A 14855-nucleotide genomic window follows, 5' to 3' on the forward strand; every position below is an offset into this window, starting at 1 on the left:
AGGAATTGTGCTTACTGTACCAATAAAATATGCCTTGCATTTGCATGCTTCGCAATATAGCTGAATAAATCTCCAAACAAAATAATCAATTCCACCAGTGTTCCAATAAATCAGAAGTTGCTCCACATGTAAAAGTAAAAATGGCTCCAATAGTGAAGTATATCAAAACTAATTTATTAAAAGCAGCACAAGAAACCTTCACACGTTACACTCACATTTAGCAAAACAAATAGAGGCACTTCAACAATGAACTTGGCAGTGGGCTCCAAACCAAAGACAATTTCGCAATAAGCTTGTTGTATTATGGTCTCGGCGGACCTAAGGTAAACCGTCAGTCTCACCCCCTGCTCTGTTCGTTCCCCTCTTCACTTCAAAGCACTACACACTCGGTGGTCGGTTGAAAAAGTCCTGAGCAACGAAACTGGTCTAGGAGTGGTTACACGGCATACTACTCGTGTACCAGGAAAACTTTCGGAATACCGACCACCGAGTGTGTAGTGATTTGAAATGAAGAGGGGAACGAATGGAGCAGGGGGTGAGACTCTAATCACTTATGGACTTGGCTTGTTAAATATATTCATTTTATCACTGGATGAACGTTTTTTTCTTGGAACATTTATTATTTATATATTGCTTTTTTCATTATTTTTCACTTCTCACATATACCTATTATGGTTTAATATGTGTATACTTTGTCACAGATTTATTTTCACATTTATTTAGGATTATTCAAAATCATTTTGTTCACATAGCGCTACTATTTTGTTCATTCAGAATCTTTCACAGTATATACAGTATGCCCATGAGAAGGGGGGGGGGGAAAGGGGGTAACCAAAAGGACCCCGGGGTTTTTGAACGGTGCAAATAGATAATCAGACAAAATTTGATTATAAAATTAGAAAATATAATTTATTACACAAATAATTAATATGCCATAAATACGATAAATTTGAAATACATCTCGATTAAATACGTGATATCAAGACGAAGCATTGTTTAAGTCAGCTCTACATGTTTCACTCCGACGAGTTTCTTCAGGAGCTTTCAGACATACAATGCTAAATATCAAAAGAAAAAACAACAAGACATATAATTAAATGACTGTTGAAAACAATCATTTATATATCAATACATTTTGGTAAATAATGTCAAAAAAGGGAAAAGAAAAATATTGATCATGAATACATCAGTTATTGTAGATAATGCATGCTCAAGGATCTCAACTACATATAAACAGGGGCCAAAAGTAAAAACAATAATATTTACTTACCAAAAAGGTAAAACAGCAAAAGACAGCAGACCATACAGGAAGGAACCAGAGTCCTCAGGGAAAACAGAATAGTTCAGGAGAACCACAGCAGGATTTAAAGCCATTAATAGAATTAATCTGAAAAATCAGGAAAGCACATGTGGAAACACATATGCAAACTACTCTCAGTTGTATTATGCAACAGTGGGTAAAGAGAATATACACTCCAAAAACTTGTTAATGAACAATATATGTAATATATATACCTGTCAATAGTAAGCAAAAATGCCTGTTGTCAGTAGAAACAGTCTAATGTTTGCCATAGATATGGATTGAAAGAGGATAAAGGGGAAGGAAGACACTCTCACAGCCCCTCAAATAACCTGATCAAAAAGCGGCATCCGCTCTGTTAAGAAAAAAGGGGGAGAAATAAAAAAGTATATTATAAGTAAATAGGGATAGTTCAGTGCCAAAAAATGCACAGAACAAACAAATCCCTAATGCTCACAGTGTGTAAGCACAAAGCCAAAAAGCTTGTAAGGTAAATACCTGATTAGGACAAAGTCCAAAGATGAAAAGGCAGAGCCACCTAGATAGCTGTGCATACAGCAGCCTTTCCTTGCATTAATTAGGTCTGGTCTCAGCTGGAGCGCCTAACACAGCGATTGGGCTTTAAATCTGCCACCACGGCGATGATTGACCAATCAAAGCGCCGCAGTGCAGACACATGACCTGGGCGTCAGCAGAAGGAAAATAATCCACCCAGCTGACAAGCTCAGCTGATCCCAATGTAGCCAAAAGTAATGACAGCACACATGAGACCAAGGAAAAGGTCTCTGTGGGCGGTCCAAAAACGATCGGCGCCATTTTGGAGGCTGGAAAGGTTTCCAGTACAAGATAGCTGGAAGGCAAATGGAATAGACAGCGCAGCAGCGCTGAAAAAACACACAAAACTCAAGCTGGGAATGGATGTGCTGGCGTAAATGGTCTAAAAGAAAGGGACCTGAGGGGAAACAATAATGAAAGGGGAGTGATAAACCCTCTTAACCCCTGCAGCTCCCTACGTGTCCGTATGGCTCTCCTGAATCCATCCTGCGCCCAGAGGCATAAGGGAAAAACATTCCTTGGTGTGCCGTCATTATGAATAGAAGTAATACAATGAAAATAAAAATAAATATAAATAATAAAACAGTATGATATATTGTTACTACTTGGAAGTAGAAAAAGCAAGGTGTTTTGACATATAGTGTTCTTAATTAATATTTGTAAATAGCACTCTGTTTTATGAGATCCATGAGCAAGCAGATCCAACAATCATTAAACACAAAGTTTTATTTGGAGAGACAATTCATACATAATTGCATAAGAAGTTACAGTATGATAAACATACAGTGATTATTGCATCTGGAAAAATCCTAAGTGATTTTTGGATTTCAATAAAAAGAAAAAGAAAAACAAAAACAAAAAACAAAAAACAAAATAAATAAAATGAAAATAAAATAAAATAAAATAAAATAAAAATAAAAATGAAAATAAAAATAAAAATAAAATGAAGAAAAAGGAATTAATTGTAATTAATAAGTAGATGAAAAATAAAAATAAAAAGAAAATGAAATTTTATAGAAGATACATATGAGTATCAATATACAATGATGTTGATAAATATTGCTATGAAATCAGAAACATATATATATATATGTGATATATGAATTATGAATTTTAACAATAATGATATAATAGAAGTGAAAATGAAAGACAGCCCTATAAGAAAGGCTTGAAGCTCAAAGCTTCATTTAACCCTGGAGCAATCAAAGCGGACAAGGAGTAAATCCACTTTACCTCCCTTTGGAGCAGTATTTTATCATAGTCGCCCCCTCTCTCACCGGGGGTGATGTATTCCAAGGCAGAGAATTTCATTTTATGACTGTTAAATTGGTGGTGAATGCCTGAGTGGCGGCTTATCGGGGTTTCCATCTTTTTCTTAGCAATCAAGGTAACATGGTCCCTGATCCTATGAAAAAATGGACGCTTGGTTTTTCCCACGTAAAAAGCCCCACATTCGCATTGCATCAAATATACTATGCCAATAGATTGGCATGTTACGGAGAAAGTTGGTTTCAATATTTGTCCATTTGGAAGATTCACGGTGGTGGAAGCGTGAATGTAGCAACAAAATGGGCATTTGTGGCATGGTCTAGAGCCCCTGGGTCCACACAGGCGTGTGTTACCTAAGGAAAAATGGCTGCGGACCAGCCGGTCCCGCAGCGATCTAGATTTCCTAAAGGTAATCTGTGGATAGTCCTGTAAATGTCTAGACACAGCTTCATCGCTGAGTAAAAGACACCAATATTTCTGAAGGATGGAACGCACCTTCTGGTGGTGGCCAGAAAAGCGTGTGATCAATCGTATGCCCGGATCGGGTTTGGAAGTTTTTTGGTCATGGAGCAAGGAACTTCTTTTGTTTTGCTTTGCCCTGAGGTATGCCTTTTTAAGGCCCTTTTTGCTATATCCTCTCTCTTGGAATCTGGTTTGCAATAACTTTGCCTCATGCTCAAAGTTAGATTCAGTACTACAATTGCGACGTAGTCGCAAATATTGTCCATAAGGAATATTAGAGATAAGAGATCTCGGATGTGAGCTAGAGGCATGCAAAAGTGCATTGCCTGCCGATGGTTTACGGAATAAGGATGTCTCAATCATTCCTACATTGTCTATTGAAATCTGAATGTCTAAAAACGTTATAGACAGTTGGCTCATCTCAGAGGTAAACTTAAGATTATATTCATTGCTCTCCAAACTTTTCAAGAATGATAAAAGATCAACCTTGGGGCCCGTCCAAATGAAAAAAACATCGTCTATAAAACGACGCCACAGGGGGATGTGCTCAAAAAATGAATGCACATCATCCGTGCGTAGCAAATTTTGCTCCCACCCCCCCAAGTACAAGTTCGCGTAGGAAGGGGCGCACTTAGTCCCCATAGCTACGCCTTGTACTTGGAGGTAGTGGGAGCCATCAAAAAGAAAAATATTATTGGATAAGATAAAGTCCAACAAATCCAAAATGAATTTATTGTATGCCGGGGAGGCTTCAGAATTTTCCAAGATGAAGCCCTCTACAACCCTCAACCCCAATGAATGGGGGATGGAGTTGTAGAGGGCCTCCACGTCCAAGGCTACCAGCCACGAATCCTTGGGGATATTAATCCCATCCAATGTTTTCAGAAGATCGGTAGTATCCTGTAAATGCGAAGCCAGATTTTCAACCCAAGGACGAAGATACTCGTCGATGAGTTGACTGGCTTTTTCAGTTAGGGATCCGTTACCCGAAACAATCGGTCTGCCCGGTGGATTAGTCGAATTTTTGTGAATTTTGGGCAACGCATACAACGTCGGTGTCCTAGGATGCATCACATTCAAAAATTCCCATGTAGATTTCACAATGAGGCCCTGATGATAAGCTGAATTGATTAGGTTTTGGTATCGCAATATGGTATTTCTAAGATGTGTCTCACTTACTTTTTTATACCATTCTTTGTTGTTTAAGATTTTATATACCATCAATTTATAGCTTGATTTATCTTGAATGACAATATTGCCGCCTTTGTCAGAAGGCTTTATGACAATTGTGTCATTGGTCTGTAAGGAGCTGAGAGCAGATTTTTGTGTCTCCGATAAATTCGAGTGGGGCATATGGGACCAGTTTGTTCTACTGATTTCCTTTGTTACCTGATTTGTGAAAGCCCATATACTGGGGTTTCCTTGCAATGTTCCCTACATTGCAAGGAAACCCCAGTATATGGGCTTTCACAAATCAGGTAACAAAGGAAATCAGTAGAACAAACTGGTCCCATATGCCCCACTCTAATTTATCGGAGACACAAAAATCTGCTCTCAGCTCCTTACAGACCAATGACACAATTGTCATAAAGCCTTCTGACAAAGGCGGCAATATTGTCATTCAAGATAAATCAAGCTATAAATTGATGGTATATAAAATCTTAAACAACAAAGAATGGTATAAAAAAGTAAGTGAGACACATCTTAGAAATACCATATTGCGATACCAAAACCTAATCAATTCAGCTTATCATCAGGGCCTCATTGTGAAATCTACATGGGAATTTTTGAATGTGATGCATCCTAGGACACCGACGCTGTATGCGTTGCCCAAAATTCACAAAAATTCGACTAATCCACCGGGCAGACCGATTGTTTCGGGTAACGGATCCCTAACTGAAAAAGCCAGTCAACTCATCGACGAGTATCTTCGTCCTTGGGTTGAAAATCTGGCTTCGCATTTACAGGATACTACCGATCTTCTGAAAACATTGGATGGGATTAATATCCCCAAGGATTCGTGGCTGGTAGCCTTGGACGTGGAGGCCCTCTACAACTCCATCCCCCATTCATTGGGGTTGAGGGTTGTAGAGGGCTTCATCTTGGAAAATTCTGAAGCCTCCCCGGCATACAATAAATTCATTTTGGATTTGTTGGACCTTATCTTATCCAATAATATTTTTCTTTTTGATGGCTCCCACTACCTCCAAGTACAAGGCGTAGCTATGGGGACTAAGTGCGCCCCTTCCTACGCGAACTTGTACTTGGGGGGGTGGGAGCAAAATTTGCTACGCACGGATGATGTGCATTCATTTTTTGAGCACATCCCCCTGTGGCGTCGTTTTATAGACGATGTTTTTTTCATTTGGACGGGCCCCAAGGTTGATCTTTTATCATTCTTGAAAAGTTTGGAGAGCAATGAATATAATCTTAAGTTTACCTCTGAGATGAGCCAACTGTCTATAACGTTTTTAGACATTCAGATTTCAATAGACAATGTAGGAATGATTGAGACATCCTTATTCCGTAAACCATCGGCAGGCAATGCACTTTTGCATGCCTCTAGCTCACATCCGAGATCTCTTATCTCTAATATTCCTTATGGACAATATTTGCGACTACGTCGCAATTGTAGTACTGAATCTAACTTTGAGCATGAGGCAAAGTTATTGCAAACCAGATTCCAAGAGAGAGGATATAGCAAAAAGGGCCTTAAAAAGGCATACCTCAGGGCAAAGCAAAACAAAAGAAGTTCCTTGCTCCATGACCAAAAAACTTCCAAACCCGATCCGGGCATACGATTGATCACACGCTTTTCTGGCCACCACCAGAAGGTGCGTTCCATCCTTCAGAAATATTGGTGTCTTTTACTCAGCGATGAAGCTGTGTCTAGACATTTACAGGACTATCCACAGATTACCTTTAGGAAATCTAGATCGCTGCGGGACCGGCTGGTCCGCAGCCATTTTTCCTTAGGTAACACATGCCTGTGTGGACCCAGGGGCTCTAGACCATGTCACAAATGCCCATTTTGTTGCTACATTCACGCTTCCACCACCGTGAATCTTCCAAATGGACAAATATTGAAACCAACTTTCTCCGTAACATGCCAATCTATTGGCATAGTATATTTGATGCAATGCGAATGTGGGGCTTTTTACGTGGGAAAAACCAAGCGTCCATTTTTTCATAGGATCAGGGACCATGTTACCTTGATTGCTAAGAAAAAGATGGAAACCCCGATAAGCCGCCACTCAGGCATTCACCACCAATTTAACAGTCATAAAATGAAATTCTCTGCCTTGGAATACATCACCCCCGGTGAGAGAGGGGGCGACTATGATAAAATACTGCTCCAAAGGGAGGTAAAGTGGATTTACTCCTTGTCCGCTTTGATTGCTCCAGGGTTAAATGAAGCTTTGAGCTTCAAGCCTTTCTTATAGGGCTGTCTTTCATTTTCACTTCTATTATATCATTATTGTTAAAATTCATAATTCATATATCACATATATATATATATGTTTCTGATTTCATAGCAATATTTATCAACATCATTGTATATTGATACTCATATGTATCTTCTATAAAATTTCATTTTCTTTTTATTTTTATTTTTCATCTACTTATTAATTACAATTAATTCCTTTTTCTTCATTTTATTTTTATTTTTATTTTCATTTTTATTTTTATTTTATTTTATTTTATTTTATTTTCATTTTATTTATTTTGTTTTTTGTTTTTTGTTTTTGTTTTTCTTTTTCTTTTTATTGAAATCCAAAAATCACTTAGGATTTTTCCAGATGCAATAATCACTGTATGTTTATCATACTGTAACTTCTTATGCAATTATGTATGGATTGTCTCTCCAAATAAAACTTTGTGTTTAATGATTGTTGGATCTGCTTGCTCATGGATCTCATAAAACAGAGTGCTATTTACAAATATTAATTAAGAACACTATATGTCAAAACACCTTGCTTTTTCTACTTCCAAGTAGTAACAATATATCATACTGTTTTATTATTTATATTTATTTTTATTTTCATTGTATTACTTCTATTCATAATGACGGCACACCAAGGAATGTTTTTCCCTTATGCCTCTGGGCGCAGGATGGATTCAGGAGAGCCATACGGACACGTAGGGAGCTGCAGGGGTTAAGAGGGTTTATCACTCCCCTTTCATTATTGTTTCCCCTCAGGTCCCTTTCTTTTAGACCATTTACGCCAGCACATCCATTCCCAGCTTGAGTTTTGTGTGTTTTTTCAGCGCTGCTGCGCTGTCTATTCCATTTTCCTTCCAGCTATCTTGTACTGGAAACCTTTCCAGCCTCCAAAATGGCGCCGATCGTTTTTGGACCGCCCACAGAGACCTTTTCCTTGGTCTCATGTGTGCTGTCATTACTTTTGGCTACATTGGGATCAGCTGAGCTTGTCAGCTGGGTGGATTATTTTCCTTCTGCTGACGCCCAGGTCATGTGTCTGCACTGCGGCGCTTTGATTGGTCAATCATCGCCGTGGTGGCAGATTTAAAGCCCAATCGCTGTGTTAGGCGCTCCAGCTGAGACCAGACCTAATTAATGCAAGGAAAGGCTGCTGTATGCACAGCTATCTAGGTGGCTCTGCCTTTTCATCTTTGGACTTTGTCCTAATCAGGTATTTACCTTACAAGCTTTTTGGCTTTGTGCTTACACACTGTGAGCATTAGGGATTTGTTTGTTCTGTGCATTTTTTGGCACTGAACTATCCCTATTTACTTATAATATACTTTTTTATTTCTCCCCCTTTTTTCTTAACAGAGCGGATGCCGCTTTTTGATCAGGTTATTTGAGGGGCTGTGAGAGTGTCTTCCTTCCCCTTTATCCTCTTTCAATCCATATCTATGGCAAACATTAGACTGTTTCTACTGACAACAGGCATTTTTGCTTACTATTGACAGGTATATATATTACATATATTGTTCATTAACAAGTTTTTGGAGTGTATATTCTCTTTACCCACTGTTGCATAATACAACTGAGAGTAGTTTGCATATGTGTTTCCACATGTGCTTTCCTGATTTTTCAGATTAATTCTATTAATGGCTTTAAATCCTGCTGTGGTTCTCCTGAACTATTCTGTTTTCCCTGAGGACTCTGGTTCCTTCCTGTATGGTCTGCTGTCTTTTGCTGTTTTACCTTTTTGGTAAGTAAATATTATTGTTTTTACTTTTGGCCCCTGTTTATATGTAGTTGAGATCCTTGAGCATGCATTATCTACAATAACTGATGTATTCATGATCAATATTTTTCTTTTCCCTTTTTTGACATTATTTACCAAAATGTATTGATATATAAATGATTGTTTTCAACAGTCATTTAATTATATGTCTTGTTGTTTTTTCTTTTGATATTTAGCATTGTATGTCTGAAAGCTCCTGAAGAAACTCGTCGGAGTGAAACATGTAGAGCTGACTTAAACAATGCTTCGTCTTGATATCACGTATTTAATCGAGATGTATTTCAAATTTATCGTATTTATGGCATATTAATTATTTGTGTAATAAATTATATTTTCTAATTTTATAATCAAATTTTGTCTGATTATCTATTTGCACCGTTCAAAAGCCCCGGGGTCCTTTTGGTTACCCCCTTTTTCCCCCCCCCCTTCTCATTTTTTCTTATCATTGGGGTGAGGTGCCTGTGACTACTGATACTTGTCCACAAAACGTATTCCTACAGTATGCCCATATTTATTCATGTCCATTACATGGGGGGGGGGGGTGATGAGATTAATAGTTCAAAGAAAAAAAATAAGTTTCATGCCATGAGTTTGACTCGCAGGAAGTGACAAGGGCACTGAATTTCTTCGGAGGATAAGCGGGCATTTTTTTCAAACAATTTGGTTAGCCAGAAAAATGCAAAAAAAGGAGAGATGTTCTATAGTCCTAGCATGCTTCTTCCCCTAGGTGACAAAGCACTTCTTTAATAGATACAGTATGGTAAGTCAGCATTGCCATCCTAGGACAGGAAATGTGTTACTTTAATGTGAATTGCCTTTGCTTTAAGCTAAAGCAGATTTGTTTCCTTTTTCAGGTACATACATTGGCTGTTTTACAGAAAATGTGGAAGATAGGACTCTCAAAGCCACAGTGTTCTACGATCTAAGAAAAATGACGATAGGTCATTGTCAGAGTGCCTGTGCAGAAAGGTAACCTTCAGCTACACTTTTACTGTGTAAATATGGATTAAAGCTTGCCATAAAATATATATATATATATTTTCCAATAGCATCACTCCTTGGCTGGTCAATTTAGTGAAATGTTGCTTTATGGTGAAGTTACGCTGTATTTCGTCCAGTAAAGGAGTGACACCCATTAGGGAAAGAAAGTTCCACCTTGGGGAGTCTGCCACTCATTAAGTCAGATTTAAAGGAAAAAAAGAAAAGGGGAGCACTTCTTAGAGTAGCCGTATCATCAAAGAGTGTGAAAAAAACAAATGTATTCTATTCACCTGACATACTGTAACATACAGCTTGGAGACTCAGAGAGAGCAGGAAAATTAAATACAAAAGAAGACTTGATACCAAGTAACATTTCCTAAGAAAGGTGTACTGCAAAACTTGTAAATCAGGTGAGGGGAATAAACCTGTTTTTGTACCCTTTGGAGATACGGCTACTTTTAGAAGCTCTACCCCCTTTTTTTTCTTTAGATTGGTTTTGTCTTTTTTTTTTAGAAATCCTGGGCGCAGCAGTTTTTCATTAAAAAACCTTCCCTGTCCTACTGAAGTATCTGTATATGAACTAATAGTCATTGGTTTGGAAAGATTATTGGAATAAATAAGACTGACTGACTTTCTAAGAGCTCCCTTACATTGGGACCAAATCAGATTTGCCAGTGTGACATGGCACTTAAAGTGAAGATGTGCATTGCCTATGTAACACCTAATGGCAGTCTCTCCCCTCCCAACAGCATATATTCACATTCAAAAATGTGTCAAAAGTGTCCGAAGTGTCCGCCATTATGTCGCAGTGCCGAAAAAAAATCGCTGATCGCCGCCATTACTAGTAAAAAAAAAAATATTAATAAAAATGCCATAAAACTATGCCCTATTTTGTAGACGCTACAACTTTTGCGCAAACCAATCAATAAACGCTTATTGCGATTTTTTTTATGAAAAATATGTCGAAGAATACGTATCAGCCTAAACTGAGGAAAAAAATAGTTTTTTTAATATATTTTATTTATTACAGCAAAAAGTAAAAAATATTCATTTTTATTCAAAATTGTCACTCTATTTTTGTTTATAGTGCAAAAAATAAAAACCGCAGAGGTGATCAAATACCAACAAAAGAAAGCTCTATTTGTGGGGAAAAAAGGACGCCAATTTTGTTTGGGAGCCACGTCGCACGACCGCGCAATTGTCAGTTAAAGCGATGCAGTGCCGAATCGCAAAAAGGGGCCTGGTCATTGAGCAGCAATATGGTCCGGGGCTGAAGTGGTTAATGTTAAACCAAGAGTTATAGAAGAATTTAGAATAATAAATAAATAAATAAATGGTATTCACAGAAAAAAAATAAGTACACGTATCAGGAAACAGTCAGATTGTATGAGCATAGCATATGGGTTTATAACAATTCCTATTTTTAATTACAAATAAATAAAGCATGCTGTGTCCACCTGCATAATTTCACATTTCTTAGCTACCCGCTAATTTGTTTCTATATACGGTAGTTATTTTTAACAGAACTCCAGTGATCAATATATTTAACATTGTGTTACTGGCAGTTGATATTTCTTCCTATATGTGAGTTCCAGAATTTATTTCTAACTAAAGAAGAACTCAAAGCTAATCAGAAAGCAGGGCTTTGTCTCACCCAAGTGCCACTAAAAATAACCAATTATTAATTTTACCAACTATATGGATTTCCAGTTATTTTGTCATTCTAAAAAGAATATACATTTGCCTTGTGATGTCTCATTTCCATGTTTGATTAAACTTTAAACCCAAAATACTAGAGCTCTTGGCTAATCTCTTAAACTGTACATATTCATATTGTATATTCCTATTTAGATTAACCAATACATGTGTTGTATGAGGGTCTGTCTGAATGGATAAACATTGAATGGTGTCTTTAGGTAGGTCTTTATATTTCATAGCTGTTGATGAATCTAGCATACAGTAGAATGGGCAATAAAAATGTAACAATGTGGCCAGCCTAAAGTGACTTTGTAAAAGAAAAAAATATACAGAAGAAAAAAAATACAAAAATGTTTAACCACTTAAGACCCGGACCAAAATGCAGCTAAAGGACCAGTCCCCTTTTTGCGATTCGGCGTCACTTTAACTGACAATTGCGTGGTCGTGCGACGTGGCTCCAAAACAAGATTGGCGTCCTTTTTTTCCCACAAATAGAGCTTTCTTTTGGTATTTGATCACCTGCGGTTTTTATTTTTTGCGCTATAAACAAAAACAGAGCGACAATTTTGAAAAAAGTGCAATCATTTTTACTTTTTGCTATAATAAATATCCCCCAAAAATGTATAAAAAAAAATATTTTTTCCACAGTTTAGGCCGATACATATTCTTCTACCTATTTTTGGTAAAAAAAATCGCAATGAGCGTTTATCGGTTGGTTTGCGCAAAATTTATAGCGTTTACAAAATAGGGGACAGTTTTATTGCATCTTTATTATTTATTTATTTTTTACTACTAATGGCGGCGATCAGCATTTTTTTTTCGTGACTGTGACATTATGGCGGACACTTCGGACAATTTTGACACATTTTTGGGACCATTGTCATTTTCACAGCAAAAAGTGCATTTAAAATGCATTGTTTATTGTGAAAATTACAATTGTAGTTTGGGAGTTAACCACAGGGGGCGCTGATGGGGTTATGAGTGACCTCAAGTGTGTTTACAACTGTAGAGGGGTGTGGCTGTAGGTGTGACATCATTGATTGTGTCCCCCTATAAATGGGATCACACGATCGATGATGCCGCCACAGTGAAGAACGGGGAAGCTGTTTTTACATACAGCTCTCCCCGTTCTTCAGCTCCGGGGACAGATCGCGGGACTCCAGCAGCGATCGGGTCCACGGCTCCCGCATTCCCGGTCACAGAACTTCGGACCAGGTAGCGGGCGCGTGCCCACGACCGACGGCAGGGTACTAGCACAGGACGTACCTGTACGTGCATGTGCCCAGCCGTGCCATTCTGCGGACGTATATGTGCAGGAGGCGGTCCTTAAGTGGTTAAACAATTACTTTCTTGCAATTAAAAGACTAAATACTTACAGGGAAACCTGTGCAGTCAATCTTTGCTCTCTTAAAGAGTTACAGTGGCTGAAGTATTTTTAGCATCCATTACACTTCCAAGTGTGTTGGATGCCTGGTGCCCACTTAACTCTTTTCTTCCAGCGCCGACGTCACTACCTGACACAGTAGTGACATTACAGTAGATCTAGGTGAAACCACAGTGCACAAAGGGGACCAGTTATCAGAAGGTTGTAAGATACAGAAAATTGCTCTTTTAGGCTGGCCATACATAGATAAAAATGAAACCTGTTTAGCAGAGACTTCTGTACTACCAGTCTGTTAGATTTTTTTGGGATCGATCAGTGCTGTCACCTAAAACCAGTAAAACTGATCAGTGTATTCTGATGGCTGGGAAGTCTCCCCCCTGTCAAAATACAATAACTTAGCAGGTGTGTGGATGGGGGAGTCAAATCTTCTTCTTTTTTTTGTTGTTCAACCCACTGGTTGAAACGAAAAAGATTAATGTATGGGCTGCTTTAAAGAATGAAGATTGGCAGCCCGACAGGACTGGTTATCAATAAAGTGATACTAATTTTTTTTTCCTATAAAAAATAATAATCAACCTGTTATATTTACCTGCTCTGTTGCAGTGGTTTTGCACAGAACAGCCCATATCTTCCTCTTCTTGGGACCCTCTTCGCTTCTTCTGGCCTCTCCCTCCTGTCGCGTGCCCCCACAGCAAGCAGCCTGCTATGAGGGGGCACCTGAGCAATGCCACAGCTATGTTTTTCTATTCAGACACGGAGCCATGCTTCGGCCCCGCCCCCTCTCCTTATTGGCTAACTGATTTTGATTGACTGCAGTGGGCGGCAATGGTGCCTCTGCTATGTCTCAGCCAATCAGGATGGAGAGTCCCGGACACCCCGAGGCACTTGGACACATTGCTGGATAGAGATGGGGCTCAGGTAATATTAGGGGGACTGCTACACACAGGTTTTTTTATCTTAATGCATAGAATGCATTAAGATTTAAAAAACTTAAACTCTTTCCTTTTAGAAGAAAAACATTTTAAAAGGGTTTTAATCTACTGACAGAGTCACTTTAAGAAAGAACATTTGTACACAAGATCTTTCCAAGACAAATGGGGCCTGAGACCCCTTTCACACTGCAGCGCTCATAAAACAGCGCTAAAGCGCCAGCTGGTCTTTTTTTGCTGTGTTTTATTGGCGCTTTTGCTGCGCTTTTCGGGTGCTAGCGAGGCAGATTTTTTAGGGTCATGTTACAACATGACTTTGAAAAAGAGGAAAAAAGTCCCGTTATTCAGTGCTTTCACAACGATTTTAAGACGCTTTGGAAGCGCTGCCTATTTATTTCAACGGGCAGGGGCATTTTGGGAACGTTATTTATAGCCCCAAAGATGCTGCTTGCATTACTTTTTCTAACTTCCCGCAAGCACACCGCCCGAGTATGAAAGCACTCATTGCAATGAATGGGAGGCAGTTATCAGGCACTTTTTAGAGGCTATTTCTAGTGCCAAACCGCCTGAATACTGCCTCAGTGTGAAAAGGGTCTAATTGTAGTTTCTTAGTCATTTTCTGATAGATAAATGATTGTATTGCATGTCTATTTTTACAACACATTATTGTGATATGATTCAACACTATCACGTGTAATTTGTTCATCATTCATTTTTTTAGTCAGTGAAGACTCTAATTGGATAATTTCTAGGAAAAATCTGCATGTGTGGACATTGTTTTCTATTACATTAAATAGATTTTTCAAAGACTGCACTAAAGAAGAAGCAATTGTGTAGGTGCATTAAAGGAAAACTTGCTAAGAGCTCTGTAATGCCCTAAATGGACTGATAAAGGATTAAAGAGATTCTTTACTAATTGACTAGATGCTGAACAGATTGCAGGTATCCTATGAAAGCAACATGTTCTTATTACTCACAGGATGTCTGCTTTAATCTTAAAAAAAAAAAAAAAAACTATTTACTAAATACTTAGGTTGCACATACCAAAAATGATTCAG

At 38.3% G+C, this 14855-nt stretch overlaps 1 protein-coding gene and 2 long non-coding RNA genes across 8 annotated transcripts in view; 2 read left to right on the forward strand and 1 right to left on the reverse strand.

Annotated features, from left to right (window-relative positions):
- WSCD1 (WSC domain containing 1) overlaps positions 1–14855 on the forward strand; it is a 285880-nt gene that overhangs the window by 129880 nt on the left and 141145 nt on the right. For both annotated transcript variants that reach the window (XM_040338467.1, XM_040338468.1), the window contains exon 3: positions 9660–9774. In XM_040338467.1, the coding sequence (XP_040194401.1) occupies positions 9660–9774 (115 nt within the window). The remainder of the gene's footprint in view (positions 1–9659; positions 9775–14855) is intronic.
- On the reverse strand, positions 1358–2584 carry LOC120927648. Of its 3 annotated transcripts, none has more exons than XR_005747107.1 (3): positions 1799–1921; positions 1516–1655; positions 1358–1387 (listed from the first exon to the last, which is right to left on the reverse strand). It is a non-coding gene; the product is annotated as an uncharacterized LOC120927648 (long non-coding RNA). The 3 variants fall into 3 exon arrangements; XR_005747109.1 differs by lacking the exon at positions 1358–1387 and adding an exon at positions 1402–1428; XR_005747108.1 differs by lacking the exon at positions 1358–1387 and having other exon boundaries at positions 1641–1655; positions 1799–2584.
- LOC120927649 lies at positions 7893–8682 on the forward strand. 3 transcript variants are annotated; one of them, XR_005747110.1, is made up of 3 exons: positions 8129–8241; positions 8385–8524; positions 8653–8682. It is a non-coding gene; the product is annotated as an uncharacterized LOC120927649 (long non-coding RNA). The 3 variants fall into 3 exon arrangements; XR_005747111.1 differs by lacking the exon at positions 8653–8682 and adding an exon at positions 8612–8638; XR_005747112.1 differs by lacking the exon at positions 8653–8682 and having other exon boundaries at positions 7893–8241; positions 8385–8399.

Source organism: Rana temporaria, chromosome 2 (genome assembly GCF_905171775.1).
Source record: "Rana temporaria chromosome 2, aRanTem1.1, whole genome shotgun sequence".
Lineage (NCBI taxonomy): Eukaryota > Metazoa > Chordata > Amphibia > Anura > Ranidae > Rana > Rana temporaria.